Source organism: Bison bison, unplaced genomic scaffold (assembly GCF_000754665.1).
Source record: "Bison bison bison isolate TAMUID 2011002044 unplaced genomic scaffold, Bison_UMD1.0 scf7180017864182, whole genome shotgun sequence".
NCBI classification, from domain to species: domain Eukaryota; kingdom Metazoa; phylum Chordata; class Mammalia; order Artiodactyla; family Bovidae; genus Bison; species Bison bison.
Window position 1 is genome coordinate 271,503 of NW_011494754.1, and position 16,292 is coordinate 287,794.

The following is a 16,292-nucleotide window of genomic DNA, read 5'->3' on the forward strand; positions in this document are numbered from 1 at the left end:
TCATCTTTAGCTCCATCAACTACGGGATAATACTAACTCTGATCCCAAGCGGCTATTTAGCAGGGATATTTGGAGCAAAACAGATGCTTGGTGCTGGTTTGCTGATCTCCTCCCTTCTCACCCTCTTTACACCACTGACTGCTGACTTTGGAGTGATTCTGGTTATTGTGATTCGGACAGTCCAGGGCATGGCTCAGGTAACCAGTTACTTTCTCATTCTGTGTGGGATGCAGGTTCCTAAATTCTACTGGAGATCGAGTCTTACTAATTGTCATTTCAGGGTATGGCATGGACAGGTCAATTTACAATTTGGGCAAAATGGGCTCCCCCACTTGAACGAAGCAAGCTCACCAGCATTGCGGGATCAGGTAAGGATGAATGTATGGATCACAACTTTCTAATCTGCTTCACCCTACCACATCTTTCTTTCTATGCCTAGGTTGGTTTGGGGGACAGGGAGAAAAGTGCTTTAAAAAAAAATTCAACAATGTAAGACAGTCACACAACAAATAAGATAAATATACCTGTGCTGTAAAGTCACTAAGACTTCAGACAGAAAAGACCATTGTGAGCATTGTGAGGGCAGTCAGAAAAGCATTGTAGGGAAAAGTTTAGAACTTTAAGAGTTTGCGTAAGTGGAAAAAATCAAGTAAACTGTATAAACACCATGTTAGCAAAGATATAAAATGAGAATTAAGACTATCAGTGGTAAAGAGAGAAATCAGGCTTGAAAGTAAAGTTCAAAGAGTGCAGTTTTCTGAGCTCTTTACTCTTCTAAGCTAATAGTCACAACAACCCTGTGATGACTATTTTAAACTCTCATTTTACACAGGAGGGAATTAAAGTATGCAAAGATAAACTAAATTGCCCAGAGGCAAATAGCCAGCAGGTGGTAGAAGTGAGGTTTAAGCCCTGGTAGTTTGGTCCCAGAGTGCACACTCTGGGTCACCACACTGCAGTGCCCTTCTGAGTGTGTAATCATACTAAGGACTAACTTCATCCCTGCTCTTTGCCTTATACTTGAAGAACAGAACTGAGGCTCATAAAGCCTCTCAGCCCTGGTCCAATGAGTGGCTGCATCCTGCAGATTTTTACTACAAAAACAACCCTCCTGTATTCTGGCTCCTTCCAGTGTAGTTATCATCTCTTCTAACTGTGAATATTCCCAGTTGGTCTTTCTCCTCTTTGCTTCCTTCAAACCTCCCTTTCCATCAAGCCAAGTTATCTCCTTAAATCATAGGTGGGGCATTTTTGCTAATTTGCCTGGGAGTCTTCAATGTATTCCTCCATCTTACAGATAAAAATGTTATAACACGGATATAAAGTGCTGTGGTTCATAGAGTCGCAGAGTCGAACACGACTGAGCGACTGAACTGAACTGAAAGATGCTTTACCGTATGGTCTCCTCCTGCCTTCCCACTTAATATTCCTCTGTAAGCAAGGCTCAGGTCACACTACATGCTAAGTGCACTTAAAGTCTCTCTTTTTCTACAAAAATTCCATCCACCCTACACCTTAGGGTGTGTAAACAATTTGTTGATTTTATCATCAATTTTAATTTTCTCCTGTCTCATTTCTCCATATACTTTCATAGAAAATTATAGTTTTACTATCATATTTATATTTCACATTTTTCCCCAAATTTTCATATTGGGACCCATTGAAGGGGTTATAAAATCAATGTAGTAGGTCAAAACAAGTGTTTTAAAATAAAAATGAATAGAATAAAGTAGAAAATTTTGAAGTGAATTTCACACGATAAGGCTTGGTATTGATTCATGAAACTTCTGTTTGAAGTGTGTGTGTTTGTATTTGTGTATATGCTGTGTTGCCATGCAAAATACATTTCTTATTGTGAGTCTCTGAAAAATATGTTCAGTCTCAAAGGTCTACAGTGTATTATACTTTAATAGTGAATTTTGTTCATATTCACTGGGCTGAAATCTCCTTAAGGTTAAGGACTTCATCTTATTAGTTTTTGTAAGACTTTCCTTTTCTGTTGCCAATCTCACATTGCCCCTGCCAGAATGTAACTCTAATTATAAAGAAATATTGTGGGCTATGTTTACAGAGAGTTTCTATGACAAATGGGATTTGGATTTGGTCATGTTGGTGTTAAAGGAGCCATTGAAGCATCAGGTGGCATATCACTATAATTTATTAATTCTAATTATTTTCCATGACTTTACTGGGGGAGATCTGTGAGCTGGAATAAAGTCTCTCATTACCCAGTAATTCTAAATTTGCCACATCAGTGTTGGGATAACATCTAGGGAAGTCATTCAACCATTGCTATTTTCCTCATTTTTTTTTTTTTTTTAATTCCTCTTCTCTTCAGGGGCAGCATTTGGGTCCTTCATCATTCTCTGTGTGGGGGGACTAATCTCCCAGGCCTTGGGCTGGCCTTTTATCTTCTACATTTTTGGTGAGTCACTTTCTCTTAAACCCTAACATTTCCACTTCCCAGGCATTTGTTCTCATGCTTACATCACCCATGACCCATATTCTTCCCATTTGAGAGAAAATGCATCTTTATGGTGCTGACTTCTGAGAAATCAAGAGTGCAACCTTACACACTCACCTCAGGCTTCTTAGAATCTCTGCCACCACATCTGAAATGCCACATTTAATTGCCACATGTGGTTAAGATGTCAAAGCTGGTAAAGCACATTTTCAATTTGTCTTCATATTTTCCTATAATTATTTCTGCCAAGGTACCCTTAACCTATTCTCTACCAGAATAGAGAATATTCTCTACCTATTCTCTTGCAAAGTTCGAATTAAATGTCCCCTTCCATATGGGGATTTCCAAGTCTTATCCCATCAGATTAAGCCTTTCTGTCCTCTGTGATGGTTACTGATAATTTCTTTTCTAGGCTGTGTTGGCATGTAATTATTTATGTCCCCTTTTTCCTCTCCACTAGTCTGTGAGATGATTGAGGCAAGAAATCTATTTCATAATTTTTTTATCACTTTGGTACTATCACAATGCCTAACCTATAGCTTTACAAATAAAATAATGGATAAATCCAGTAATTAGAGGGAATTTAAAGAACATTAATCCACAGAGTCTTTAAAATAGAATCTTTTCAAGTGACAAATCTCAGAAATGAGACAAGTTTCTATTTTTTTGTTTTAACTAATTGGTATCATTCAATATGGTTCTAGCTAGTATGACTTTGTCATTAATGATGCTACTCCCAAGTTAATTTTGGTCCACACATGTTAATCAGGTACTGTTAAGAAATATTTTTCTGAAAATCCATAATGGATATATCATTTGAATATGATAACACTATCTTTTGCAAATGTGTTGGAAATTTTTCCTTGCCACACCAATTTTATGCATCCATTGGAGTCTGAAGAGTAATTAATCAGCTATGCAAAGGTATGTCATGCTCCTGCTTTCTCCAGAGGGCTCTGACATTGTGAAATGACATTCTACATTTAGTCAAAAGGAGATTTGTAGATAGGTTGAAATGGAAAATGGTAAAATTTAGGTCCTTATGGTGAAATAACCATGAATTAACAAGTGTGTTTTGGGGGGAGATATGCTGCTTCAGAGGAAACTCTCTTCCCCCAGCTCACAAATCTACCTGAAAACTAACTGGGTCCTGGCTTCCCAGGTAGCATTGGCTGTGTCTGCTGTCTCCTGTGGTTCACAGTGATTTACGATGACCCCTTGCATCACCCATGCATAAGCATCAGGGAAAAGGAACACATCGTGTCTTCACTGGCTCAACAGGTACCGTGCAACCCTTCACTTGTGGACCACACACCTACCTCCAGGGTAGGGTGTGGGGCTCTCAGGAGAGGCACCCTCTGACCTGTCCTAATACCCATGTTGATAAGATGTTTCCTTTCAGTCCAGTTCTCCTAGACGATCTGTCCCCATAAAGTCTATGGTGAGATGCCTACCACTTTGGGCCATTTTCACGGGGTTTTTCAGCCATTTCTGGTTATGCACCATAATCATAACATACCTACCAACGTATATCAGTTCTGTGCTCCATGTCAACATCAGAGATGTGAGTATGCTTCCTGTACTTTTATGAACATATTAATGCTAAGAGGAGAAATAGTTCTCTGCCACCTACTACATTTTGGCTTTGCATATAATCACTCTTTTAACCCTCACAATGATTGAGAGGTTTTGTAATGATTCCCATTGCATAGGTGTATAAATGAGGACACGTAGAGGGAGAAGACTTCCCTGGATTACACAATTACTCAGTGATTGAGCTACTGCAGTATCTGTGTTTTTAACCACTATGAAACGTTGCCATGCTAGCTGATGCTTCAATTTCCTTTAGAAATGAATTGTGCTCTCTCTGGAGACCAGTATAATGCAAGTGCTGGCCGTCTTACCTGAGACAGTGTTCTTCTTATAGAAAATGATGCCAATTTCTTTAAAACAACTCAGAGTATCAGGAGGGTGGGCTAATGGTTGGTCTGTGTCACTAATAAAATCTGGTGCCATATGTACCCTTATAACTACTCACTCTATACATTTCCCTCCTTCAGAGTGGGGTTCTGTCCTCCCTGCCTTTTATTGCTGCTGCGAGTTGTACAATTCTTGGAGGTCAGTTGGCAGATTTCCTCCTGTCCAGGAATCTTCTTAGATTAATCACTGTCCGAAAACTCTTTTCATCCTTAGGTAAGTCTAGGCAAAACTCACTTAACAAATCCCTTTTCCACACATGGTCAGAGGTTCCTAACAGTGTGTCCCCATTGCCCAGGGCTCCTCCTTCCATCACTATGTGCTGTGGCCCTCCCTTTTGTGGCTTCCAGTTACACAACAACCATTATTTTGCTGATACTTATTCCTGGGACCAGTAACCTGTGTGACTCTGGATTCATCATCAACACCTTAGATGTTGCCCCCCGGTAAGATCATTACCTGTTTGTCCCCTTCCCCAGGCCTTTCTGGAGGTTTAGACTCAGTCTTTTTGTAACTCCTTCTTGTTTTTGACATGCACAAATTGATGGCAGAGTACTAACAAATAGCCAGATATGTCAGTATGTGGCCATGACTTAAGGCATTTTTAGAGCAATGGTGCCCAATCTTGGCTGATAACATTTAGGTGAAAAACTTCCCTAGATTCCCCACTTGAGACTGGACTGTGTGTTCTAGGAAAGGACCCATGCGTATGTGTTTTGGAAAAGCTTCCATAGTGCTGATGATATTAGCTGCTATATATATATATATATATATATATATATATATATATGCTTGCCATGAGCCAAACCCTATTTAAAGGACTTCTCACACATCAACCCCCTCTGATAGCTCAGTTGGTAAAGAATCTGCCTGCAGTGCAGGAGACCCCTGTTCAATTCCTGGATTGGGGGAAGATCTGCTGGAGAAGGGATAGGCTACCCACTCTAGTATTCTTGGATTTCCCTTGTGGCTCAGCTGGTAAAGAATCCATCCAAAATGTGGGAGACTTGTGTTCGATCCCTGGGTTGCGAAGATACCCTGGAGAAGGGAAAGGCTACCCACTCCAGTATTCTGGCCTGGAGAATTCCATGGACTGTGTAGTCCATGGGGTTACGAAGACTCTGACACGACTGAGTGACTTTCACTTTCACTCTCATACATCAACACATCTGATCTGCACAATTACATGCCTTATTGGTATCTTCACTTTATAAGAGATAGATGATAGAGGCACAAGAAAGTTAAGTGACATGCCTGAGGTCATGCAAAGGCAGTCAGGATTTGGACCCAAGCCATCTCTCCAGAGTCTGTTGTCTTGTCCCCTGCTCTAACTGCCTGCTATACTAAGATACTGGGGTGGGAACCTGGGCTTCCAGGAGACAGAACTGCTTCCTAGCTGTTGAGCTGGTGCTGTGGCTTCCCAGATGGTGCAGTGGTGAAGAATTCGCATGCCAATGCAGGAGACACAGGAGACTCGGGTTCAATCGCTGGGTTGGGAAGATCCCCTGGAGTAGGAAATGGCAACCCACTGTAGTATTCTTGCCTGGGAAATCCCATGGACAGAGGAGCCGGGTGGGCTACAGTCCATGGGGTCCCAAAGAGTCAGATGTTGAGTTGATAGATAAGTGACTTCAGGATTTGCAAACTGATATTGCCTGAGCTGTGTTGAAGTGAACAAAAAATTTGCAGTAGTCTAAATGACTTTGCTATTAGAGCTGAACGGCATTAGTGTTGAGTTACTGAAAAGATGTAGGCAGCTTTCTATATAAAATCATCTATAAAATCATCTCTCCACAGATATGCAAGTTTCCTCATGGGAATCTCAAGGGGATTTGGGCTCATTGCAGGAATCATCTCTTCCACTGCCACTGGATTCCTTATCAGTCAGGTTGGGCCAGTTTATTGAACATCTGCAAGTGGCAGGTATCGTTTTAGGCACTGGGGATTCACAACTGGGCCCCTGTTCTCAAGGACTATGTGATCTGATGGGGAAAATCAACATCAATATCAGCACAATTGTTCTGTTTGTAGGGGACTCTAAGTCAGACACTGGTAAGTCAGATTTCCCAGGGAAAGAGAAGTATAAGCTGAATTTCTAAAAAAAATGAATAGCTGTTAGATTGATAAAAATGAGCAGTTCGGGCAGAGAAAATAACACATGTGACTTCCTAGAGGAAAAAAAGAATGAAACAGCTCTTATGACTAGAATGAATGATACATGTCAAGGATAATAGACGAAGTCACAGGAGCAAAAGGGGAAAGTTACGAAAAGTCTGTTCATGTTAATCCCAATTTCTAAAAAAATTATGAAACGGAAACACAAAGGGTCCCAAGACCAACTTAAAGAGAGTTTAAATCATGGGTTAAACAAATGGCTGTGAGACAAAGCAGGGAGGATGGCCCATGAGGCTTGCTCAGTACCAAGTGTGGGCTGGTAGGGAAGATGGAAAGGCAGAACCAGGCTGGGATGGCAGGATAGGCATGAGTCAACTTACCAAAAACAAAAACAAAAAAATCGTTTTAATACATCTCTAGGTGACCTATTTTCAGGTTACTTTTTTACCAAATTGCTAGGAATCCACTGTGACTATAATGTCAGAAATAAACTATGACTTACAAGGGTTTCAAGAGGAGACTCATACAGTCAGACCAAATATGACTCACATCATATTGAGGTGTCCATTCAGGGGGTTATTGCAGTTGATGTCAACAGCCAAAAACAGAAGAGTGACGATCTCCAAGCTGTTATTTTAGACATAATTTAAATGAGTAATACAATATTTTCAAGACTCTAGATCCAGATTTCTAGAAAAATATTAGTATAGGTTGATTTGGGGGGGCTTGAAGAAAAATTATTCCAAGTCAGAACCCAGTGTGCTTTTTAGCATCCTCTTGTTTCCAACAGTTTCACCAAACTTCCTTTGAGAATTCAAGGTGTTAAGTGGTTATTGCATATCATTCCCTAGATTCTTATGATCAGTGTTGCAATATACAAAATGGAGGCTTTCTAGAACTGATGGAGAAACAACTCTGAGGCTGATAATTCTGATTTTTGGTGGTGTTTTTTGTTTTTTGTTTTTTTTGCCTCCAGGATTCTGTGTCTGGTTGGAGGAATGTATTTTTCCTAGCTGCTGCTGTCAACATGTTTGGCCTGGTTTTTTACCTCACATTTGGACAAGCAGAAATCCAGCACTGGGCCAAAGAAAGGACTCTCACCCGTCTCTGAGGATATAGTTGCAAACTGAAATGTAGTACTTTGCATTAACTTTTCAACATTTTTTTACTTATTGTTATTCTTGGCTACAGACTTAGCAGTTCTCAATTTTGGTTGCATGTTCAATTTCCCTGGGGAGTCTCTAAAACATCCAGGTAAATGGGATCTACTCCAGAGATTCTGAATGAATTGGTCTGGGGTAGAGCCCAGATATCACTAGTTTTTACTTCCCAGTATTTGTAACACACACCCAGGGTTTACAACTGCTGGGAAAACCTGAAACATCAATCTTGTTGCCTTTGAATTTTCCTTTTTGGAAAGAACTAGAAAAATAAAAATCTGTGAGAAAATAATCACTGATGAGTACCTTCATGGGGGTTATTATAGGTGCAGAAAATATCTACTATATCCATGCTGCTGCTACTGCTAAGTTGCTTCAGTCGTGTCCGACTCTGTGTGACCCCATAGACGGCAGCCCACCAGGCTCCACCGTCCCTGGGATTCTCCAAGCAAGAACACTGGAGTGGGTTGCCATTTCCTTCTCCAATGCATGAAAGTGAAAAATGAAAGTGAAGTCGCTCAGTCATGTCTGACTCTTAGCAACCCCATGGACTACAGCCCACCAGGCTCCTCCGTCCATGGGGTTTTCCAGGCAAGAGTACTGGAGTGGGGTGCCATTGCCTTTTCCAACTATATCCATAGTCGTATGTTATATAGCTCAGCACAGAATATAATTTTAAGGCTGTAATCCACAGAATTAACATTTTTATTGTTTTTATACATTGAGAAATATGGATGCTTATTTATGTGGTTACATTATATTAAAATTCACATGCTAAAATTAAATAGGTCATTTTAAAATTATTTACACTAGGATTATTTCCATCATGCAAAATAGATATTTACTTATCTAACTATTTCCAGGAGATTAACAACCAGGAAATGACAAGGAGATTAAATTAGATTAGCTAAAGATCATAGGAGAGAGCAGATAGAATTGGAAAACCTATAATGTAAAAAGAATGAATGTGAAGGGAGGCAATGTGGTAACTTTTAGAGAACATAATGAGATAGTTTGGACCATAGAGTGAAAATTGGAGGAAGGCAACAAAGACATTTTCAAATGAAATGAAGGTTTAAATGGAAGAGAAGAAACCTAAAGACATAAGATGTAAGAAATCATAGAACAATATCACACACCAGAGAAATTCTTTTCAAGATTAAAAAAGATCATTTGACCTTTTTTAGAGTTTCCTTATTTTCTCAAGAGTCTCAGATAGTCATCATCGACCCCAAGAGGAATTAGTTCTGACTCCTAGTATTTAAAACACACCCTCTAGCCTGTCTCTACACAAAGAGCTGATGTAGGTTTTGCTATGGCCATCATAGAGGAGAAATTCTTAGCATGTTTAGAAGCCAAGTAGAACCACAGGAACTAGAACCTTGGGCTAATTTAGAAGACAATGAGAATCTCCTAATACAAATCAATGGATGTTTTTGAGCTAGTGCTTTAAAGGAATCTGATTGCCAGGCTCTGAGGGTGATGCTGAGATGAGAACATTCTGACTGTCTTCTGGGTATTTACAGTTTAGAGAGGAAGGAGAATTTGTAGTAAACCAAAAGAAGAATAAAAGAGAGGAGTAGTAAAATGGATGGGAAAATTGAACACAGGAAAAAAAGAGAAAAAATCTAGACTACCCAATAGGCAAATGTTTTGAACAAGGACTTCATAAAAGAAAAATTCAAGTGGTCTATATGTATAAATTGGCCCTCAACTTCCTTAGACTTTTGAGAAATGAACATCAAAACCACAGTAAGATACCACTACATGCTTAACAGAAAGGGAAAAATAAAAGAAAATGGAAAACAGCAAACACTGGCAAGATGTGAAGCAACTGGAACTCTCACACCCTATGACTGTGAGTATAAAAGAAATCGGGGAAAGTTTCTTGATGATATCTCCTAAAGCTAAATTTAGACATTCCAATGATTTAGACATTTCACTTAGAAATGTACACAGATATTTGGAAAAAGATGTACAACAATGTTCATAGGAGCACTATTTATAATAACCCAACAGCAAACAACTTAATTGTCAAGAGAAAGACGATTTAAAAATTATGGTCTATTCTTACAGCAATGAGAATAAATAGACCACAATATGCAACACCATGGACACATCTCATAAACACATTTTAAGTGAAACAAGACAAAAGTTACCTTCTTTTGGGAGTTTAAATAGAGTTTGGGGGGGAATGAATACACATATATGTATGGCTGAGTCCCTTTGCTGTTCACCTGAGACTATCACAACCTTGTTAATCAGCTATAACCCAATATATGATAATAAGTCAGTAAAAAGGGAGGAGTACTCAGTAGGGAGTAATAAGAATCTAAAACAAAGTTTAAATAGAGTTTTGTTTTTAAAAACAGACAAAACTAATTATTAAAAATCAAGGTAAGGATTCCCCTTGGGTAAGAGAGGGAAGTACTGGTAACAGAGGCTCCTGAGGTACTGGTAATAATCCATTACTTGGGTGCTAGTCACCTGGGTGTTTTTACTTTGTGAAAAGTGTACATTTATGATTTGTACATTTTTATGTGTATAAAAAATAAAATATTTACTTAAACTCCATGTTTCACCCACTTCAAAGTTTCTCTTCTCTCTTCAGCTTAGGTCTGACAAACAGACACCTGGGAAGGAGCCCTGGTCTCTACTTTCCCATTCTCCCTGATCCTCTGCTTCCTCCTTCTTTGCCCAATCCACCAGCATCAGAGCAGGAGGCAGCAGGGCAGTCTCTGTTGTCAGATTCTGGATTAAAGTCTAAGTTCTTGAACAGCAAAATGAGCGAGCTCAGGCTTCCCAAGAAACCCTATCCCTGAAAGCATCGGTTGTCTTCGGAGGTAAAGGTAAGAACAATTGCTCAGCATTTCTAGGCTTTCTGAGCACTTGCTTTGATTATTGCTGAAAAATAACATCTGTGTGTCAGAGACACTTCAGTTATCTTTTTCCATTTGATGGTCTGAAACAGTTACCCTCCACATTTCCTAAGGTCTTCAGAATAGATGCATTGTGGTTGATAGGAAGCATCACTAATCCATCTCCCCCATCCCAAAGAGTTGTTTCTAACATTAATGATTCTTTTCTAATATTCATTTCTAACATTTAATGTAAATTAATTTGCTTTTCTCAAAAATCATATTGATATCTATTGAATGAGATGATCTGCTTCTCTTTGATTATTAAATATTGTACCTTAATACAGTTCTTAATGTTGAGCAAACTGTTTCTCGAGTATTCTTTTGATAAGACCACAGAATTTGATTCACTGATGGTTTCTTCAGGACTTCTACTGCTTTACTGGTATATGACATTGACTCTGGATGCATGAGTGTCATGTCTGGATATGGGGCTTATGCTGATTTCAAAACAAGAAAGGAGAACTTTCCTTATTCCCCAATACTCTGAAAAAATTAACTAGAATGGAAATTTTATTATTGTTATTATCTGAAGGCTTGAAAGCATTGGTTTATAATTATATAGGCTTAAATCCCATGGATAGAGGAGCCTGGCAGGCTACAGTCCATGGGGTTACAAGAGTCAGGCATAACAGTGACTAAACCACCACCAAAGCTACTTTGAGAAGAGTTCTTTGATAAGAGCCTTTATTTCCTTCGTGTTATGGGCCTGTTAAAGGGCTCTATATTTTCTTCCATCTGTTTTGACAACTTAAGATATGTTAGAAGATCATCCATTTTATACATAATTTTATTTGCAAAATATTCCAGTGTGTTATCAATTATCTTTTTATAATATATTCATGTTTTTCTATAGCTGAGGTTTGAGCTTCTTTTGTACCTCTGACATGATGCCTGTGTGCTTTCTTTCTGCTTCTTCATTAGACCACTTAGTGATTTATTTATTTCAAAGAGAGTTTGTCTCTTATTTTTTAATATGTTAGCCTTATCTTTTGTCATTCTTGCTTCCTGTTTCCCTTTGTTTTACTTATAAATTTTGTTTTGACTATTTTTATTGAAATGAAACAATTTAAGGCAGAGAGGAAGACTTTAAGTCCTCTTGTGTGGGAAGGTTACATTTTGCTGTGTTGTGCCTCCAGATTTATTGTTATCTTAATGCTTTATTTCTCAAGTTAATAACCTATGGAGTAAAAGGTGAATAATGTCTCAGTGCTACTCACTGGTCAACTGAGATTATCTGAACATCTCACCTAAGTACAGCGCCTTGGCTTCATTGCCGTTCTCTGAAATTTTGCTGTAACTTGTTGCAGTTAATGTACTAGTGTCGCGTTAAGTACTTTGCATATGAGAATTGCCTTCTATTGAATATCATAATTGTCACTGTTATCTGAACTTAATTCAAGGGTCACTAGGGTGAGGCAAGCCAGGTGCCAGGAGCCTGTTTCTCAGGCTCATTTTGTGCAAGAACAGAATTGGCATATGAGAGTATCTTCTTAATTTTGTACCATGGGCACCTCTTACTTACGTTAGCCTAGCCCTAGCCACTAACATTTTTTTTTTTCATGAACTCACTCCCTGCATCCACTTCTTCTGAATATATTTCAGTGGAGATATTTTAAAACAGTACTTGAATATTCCTGAGTCCCATAATAGTGAATAATTTCTTTTTTCATAGGAATACTATCATTATGGAACCTCAATACATTAAAATATTAACTTAACCAGTATTGACTTCCTTCAAGTCTTTTCTTGTATCTAATATAATAATGAAGTCTGATCAGCCAGCTAACTTTTGTAGGAGAGGTATATTTAGACTCAGTGGTATAAGATTCTATCTTTAACCTAAATTCCATACTTTGACCAAGATGTTCCAAGATGTTAATCACTTCCAATTGATGTTGCCTTGAACAATATCAATGATTTGCTTTTCATCTAGTGGTCTTAGAGTTTCCTTCAATTTTGTTTTAATTAGTGATTCTTCTCTGTTTATTGAAAATCCTTCATCTATTTATCAATATGCTAGAACCTTATATCTGTCTTCTAATTTCTGCTGACTTTTATCCTTGGATCTTTTACTTTGTTTTCTCCATGGAATTCTCAGTGCCAAAAGCACATGAACACATTTCCTTAGGGAGCTTCATCAAGCTCCCTAAGTTCCAATTTATTTCCTAAAATTTCCTGAAAACATGCCTGCTGCTGCTGCTGCTGCTGCTAAATCGCTTCAGTCGTGTCCGACTCTGTGCGACCCCATAGTCGGCAGCCCACCAGGCTCCACCGTCCCTGGGATTCTCCAGGCAAGAACACTGGAGTGGGTTGCCATTTCCTGCTCCAATGCATGAAAGTGAAAAGTGAAAGTGAAGTCGCTCAGTCATGTCTGACTCTTCGCGACCCCATGGACTGCAGCCTACCAGGCTCTTCCGTCCATGGGATTTTCCAGGCAAGAGTACTGGAGTGGGGTGCCATCACCTTCTCCGGAAAATATGCCTATGTTCACACTATCCCTCTTTCTATTAAAAAAAAATAGTATCCACACCTTTTTTTGTGGAGCGATACTTAGAGTATAAACAAAGAGTTTCCAAATATTGGTTTGGGGATTACCTGTTAATGATTAATATTCATCTGGCTTTTGGTTCTCCTGCCTTTTCTTGTCTGCTGTGTGTAGCTCTTATTATAGGAGAAGATTGGTCAGAGTTGGAATGTTCTGAGTTCAGAACTGAAGCAAGGCAGGTTAGATAACTAGTTCTTTCAAATGAAGCTGGACTATTTTCCTGGAGTGCCAAGTTTCAAGATGTATTTGATAAAATCCTCCAACAAAAAAACTTAGATGGTTACTTTTTTATTAAAATCAAATCATGTCATGAAATATTTATTCTAATTGAAGTCATTCCTCATTTTATTTTATCTGGTATGTGCTTAGTCGCTCAGTCATGTCCAGCTCTTTGTGACCCCATGGACTGTAGCCCATCAGGCTCCTCTGTCCATGGGATTCTCCAGCCAAGAATACTAGAGTGGGTTGCCATGCCCTCCTCCAGGGGAACTTCCCAACTCAGGGATCAGCCCAGGTATCCTGAATTGTAGGTGGACTCTTTACCATCTGAGTGACCAGGGAAGCCCCCCGCCTTTTTTTTTTTTTTTGGATACTGCTTAAAAATAGACAATTTGTATAGAGAAGTGGTTTTCAAACTGTTTTGATTGTGTATCACATAAAAAATTTTAAAAACTTCAGGTACTCTGCTGAATATTTTAAACTTGACATCTAAAACTTCTCATCAAAAATAGAAATGACTTGCTTTGTAAATAAAAGAAAATATTTTATCTTATAAGATGTTTAATATTTTAGGCCATGCAGCCTTCTTGAGCTAAAGTAGTGGCAGGGACAGATACAGTTCCTGTCCATGTGATATAGAGGAAAGCAATAAGTAAACTACATATTGTGTGGAAGCAATCAATGCTAAGGAGAAAAATTAAACAGGGAAGAAGGACTCATTGAAAAGTTGACATTTGGTTAAAGTCCTACAGAGGGGAGGGAAAGGGAGAAAGTAGATTCTAAGTCAATCACATACTACAATTAGGATGAGAACTAAGGGAATGTAATGTAGAAGAATTTGAATGATTGGAAGAAGCACAGGGTGGCTAAGGAAGACCTCACTGATTCTATTTATTTGGCTGTGCTGGGTCTTCACTGCTGCACAGGCTTTTCTCTAGTTGCAGGGAGCAGGAGTTACTCTCTAGCTGTGGTGTGCAGGTTTCTCATTGCTGTGGCTTCTCTTGTTGTGGAGCACAGGATCCAGGGCCTTCAGACTTCAGTAGTTGTGGTTCCAGGGCTCTAAAGCATAGGCTCAATAGTTGTGGTGCATGGGCTTAGTTGCTCCACACATGAGTGTCTCCTGCTTTGACAGGTGGATTCTTTATCACTGAGCCACCAGGAAAGCCCAGGAAAACCTCACTGAGAAAGTCACCATTGAGTTGAACTGAGCACTGTAAGTTGGTAAGAATTACTAGATAAAGAAAAACAAGACAAAATAAGCAGCATGAATAAAAAATAAAAATAAAAACAGTAACATAATAGCCAATATTTGTGGAGTGCTTATTATGTGCCAGCTAATTCTTACAACAACCCAACAAGTAGGTAGTATTTTTGACCCTAATTCTATGTTGAGGCAACAGGGGCAAAAAAAAAGATGTTCATAACAGGATTTAGAATCCTGGCAGTCTTGTTGGATCTTAACAATCAAGAAAATTTGGAAGACATGAAATGGTTCTTTTCAGAAACTGAAGATAGCAAGGATTTTGAGAAAGGATATAAGTTGACACCATTGTAGAAGTGAATGGCTTTTGGTTTATGATGCTATGCAGGATGCTGAGAATCTTCTTAGTGTGCAACCAGTGTTTTAAGAGAACTTGTAGAGAAATAGCTAAGGGTTGGGAGAAAATTTAATCCAAACAAATCTTGCTTTAGCTAAAATGGCTCTACTTACAAGATAAAAGGTTTGGCATTTGACTTTAAATGAAGGCTAGTGAGGCTAATTAATGAAAAGCTTTCAGAACACACTGGGAGCACAAAGTAACCAGAATTTATGTGCTCTCCAAGTGTGCATGAGTAGTGTGTGTGGGAGGAAGCCTGAGGTTAATGCCTACTTATCTTGCAGGTTGGCCTGTTTCTGTCCTAAAATCAATTTTCCCCACTGACGAGGTTATCAAGAGCCCTAACTAAGCACTGCAGCAGCATTTGGAAGGGGTGGCTTTTGGTGGGTGGTTGCCTGACTAAGCTGTGTGGTGATCAGGCTCTGTACCTGGATCCATCATGTTCAGGTCTCCTGGTTCTCCAGTGTGCCTGAAAGGGACCCCTGGTTTCCTTATAAATTGAGTAGGTTCTCTTATATGCTTTGCTACTGAAAACTCTTATGTGGTCTGGGCTTTTCTCCACTTCTGTTTAATTTGTTTTCCAGCACATAATTTGGCATTGAATATGTCACTACTGCTGGCTCAGCAATTCCAAGGTCACTGCCCTTTTGCTCCATAAAAGGATTTCATAGCATCTGCCAGCCTGCTCCCTATTTTATACTTGGACTTCAGCATTGCCATTTCTCCCCTCAGGTGTTACAACCTCTCTTTTCCCCTTCCCCATGTGTTATTGGCTTTTTACAAACTCTTCCTTTCCATAGACTTGTATTTTCCTTGATTGTAATCATCCCACTTATCCAGAAGCACCTGCAAACCTTAATTCTTTGCGGTCATCAAATCCTAGGACTCTCCACTAGTCATAATATATATTCCCAACTCCCAAACCAGCATAGTCTTCCATATATTTCCTCCATTGTACATGCTTTCCCACCTGGAAACTTTTATACAAACACTCCTTTCCCTAGGAAGCCTTATAAAATAATCCCAAGCTGAGTCAGTCATATGTTGGTAATTTGACTTCTGGTTCCTCTGCCTTTTCTAAATCCAGCTTGTACATCTGGAAGTTCTTGGTACATGTACTGCTGAAGACTAGCTTGAAGGATTTTGAGCATAATCTTGCTGGCATGTGCAATGAGTGCAATTGCATGGTAATGTGAACATTCTTTGGCATTGCCTTTCTTTAGGACTGGAATGAAAACTGAACTTTTCCAGTCCTGTGACCACTGCTGCATTTTCCAAATTTGCTGGCATAAT

General features: G+C 39.1%; 1 protein-coding gene across 1 annotated transcript in view; it reads left to right on the top strand.

Annotated features, from left to right (window-relative positions):
• Positions 1–8,112, top strand: part of SLC17A2 (solute carrier family 17, member 2) — an 18,782-nt gene extending 10,670 nt beyond the window's left edge. Inside the window, 9 exon segments of the mRNA XM_010843448.1 lie at positions 1–197; positions 281–368; positions 2,339–2,425; positions 3,627–3,745; positions 3,867–4,028; positions 4,525–4,657; positions 4,740–4,887; positions 6,239–6,329; positions 7,533–8,112. Coding sequence (XP_010841750.1) covers positions 1–197; positions 281–368; positions 2,339–2,425; positions 3,627–3,745; positions 3,867–4,028; positions 4,525–4,657; positions 4,740–4,887; positions 6,239–6,329; positions 7,533–7,667 — 1,160 coding nt within the window. The 3' untranslated portion in view covers positions 7,668–8,112.
• Positions 8,113–16,292: the final 8,180 nt, after the last annotated feature.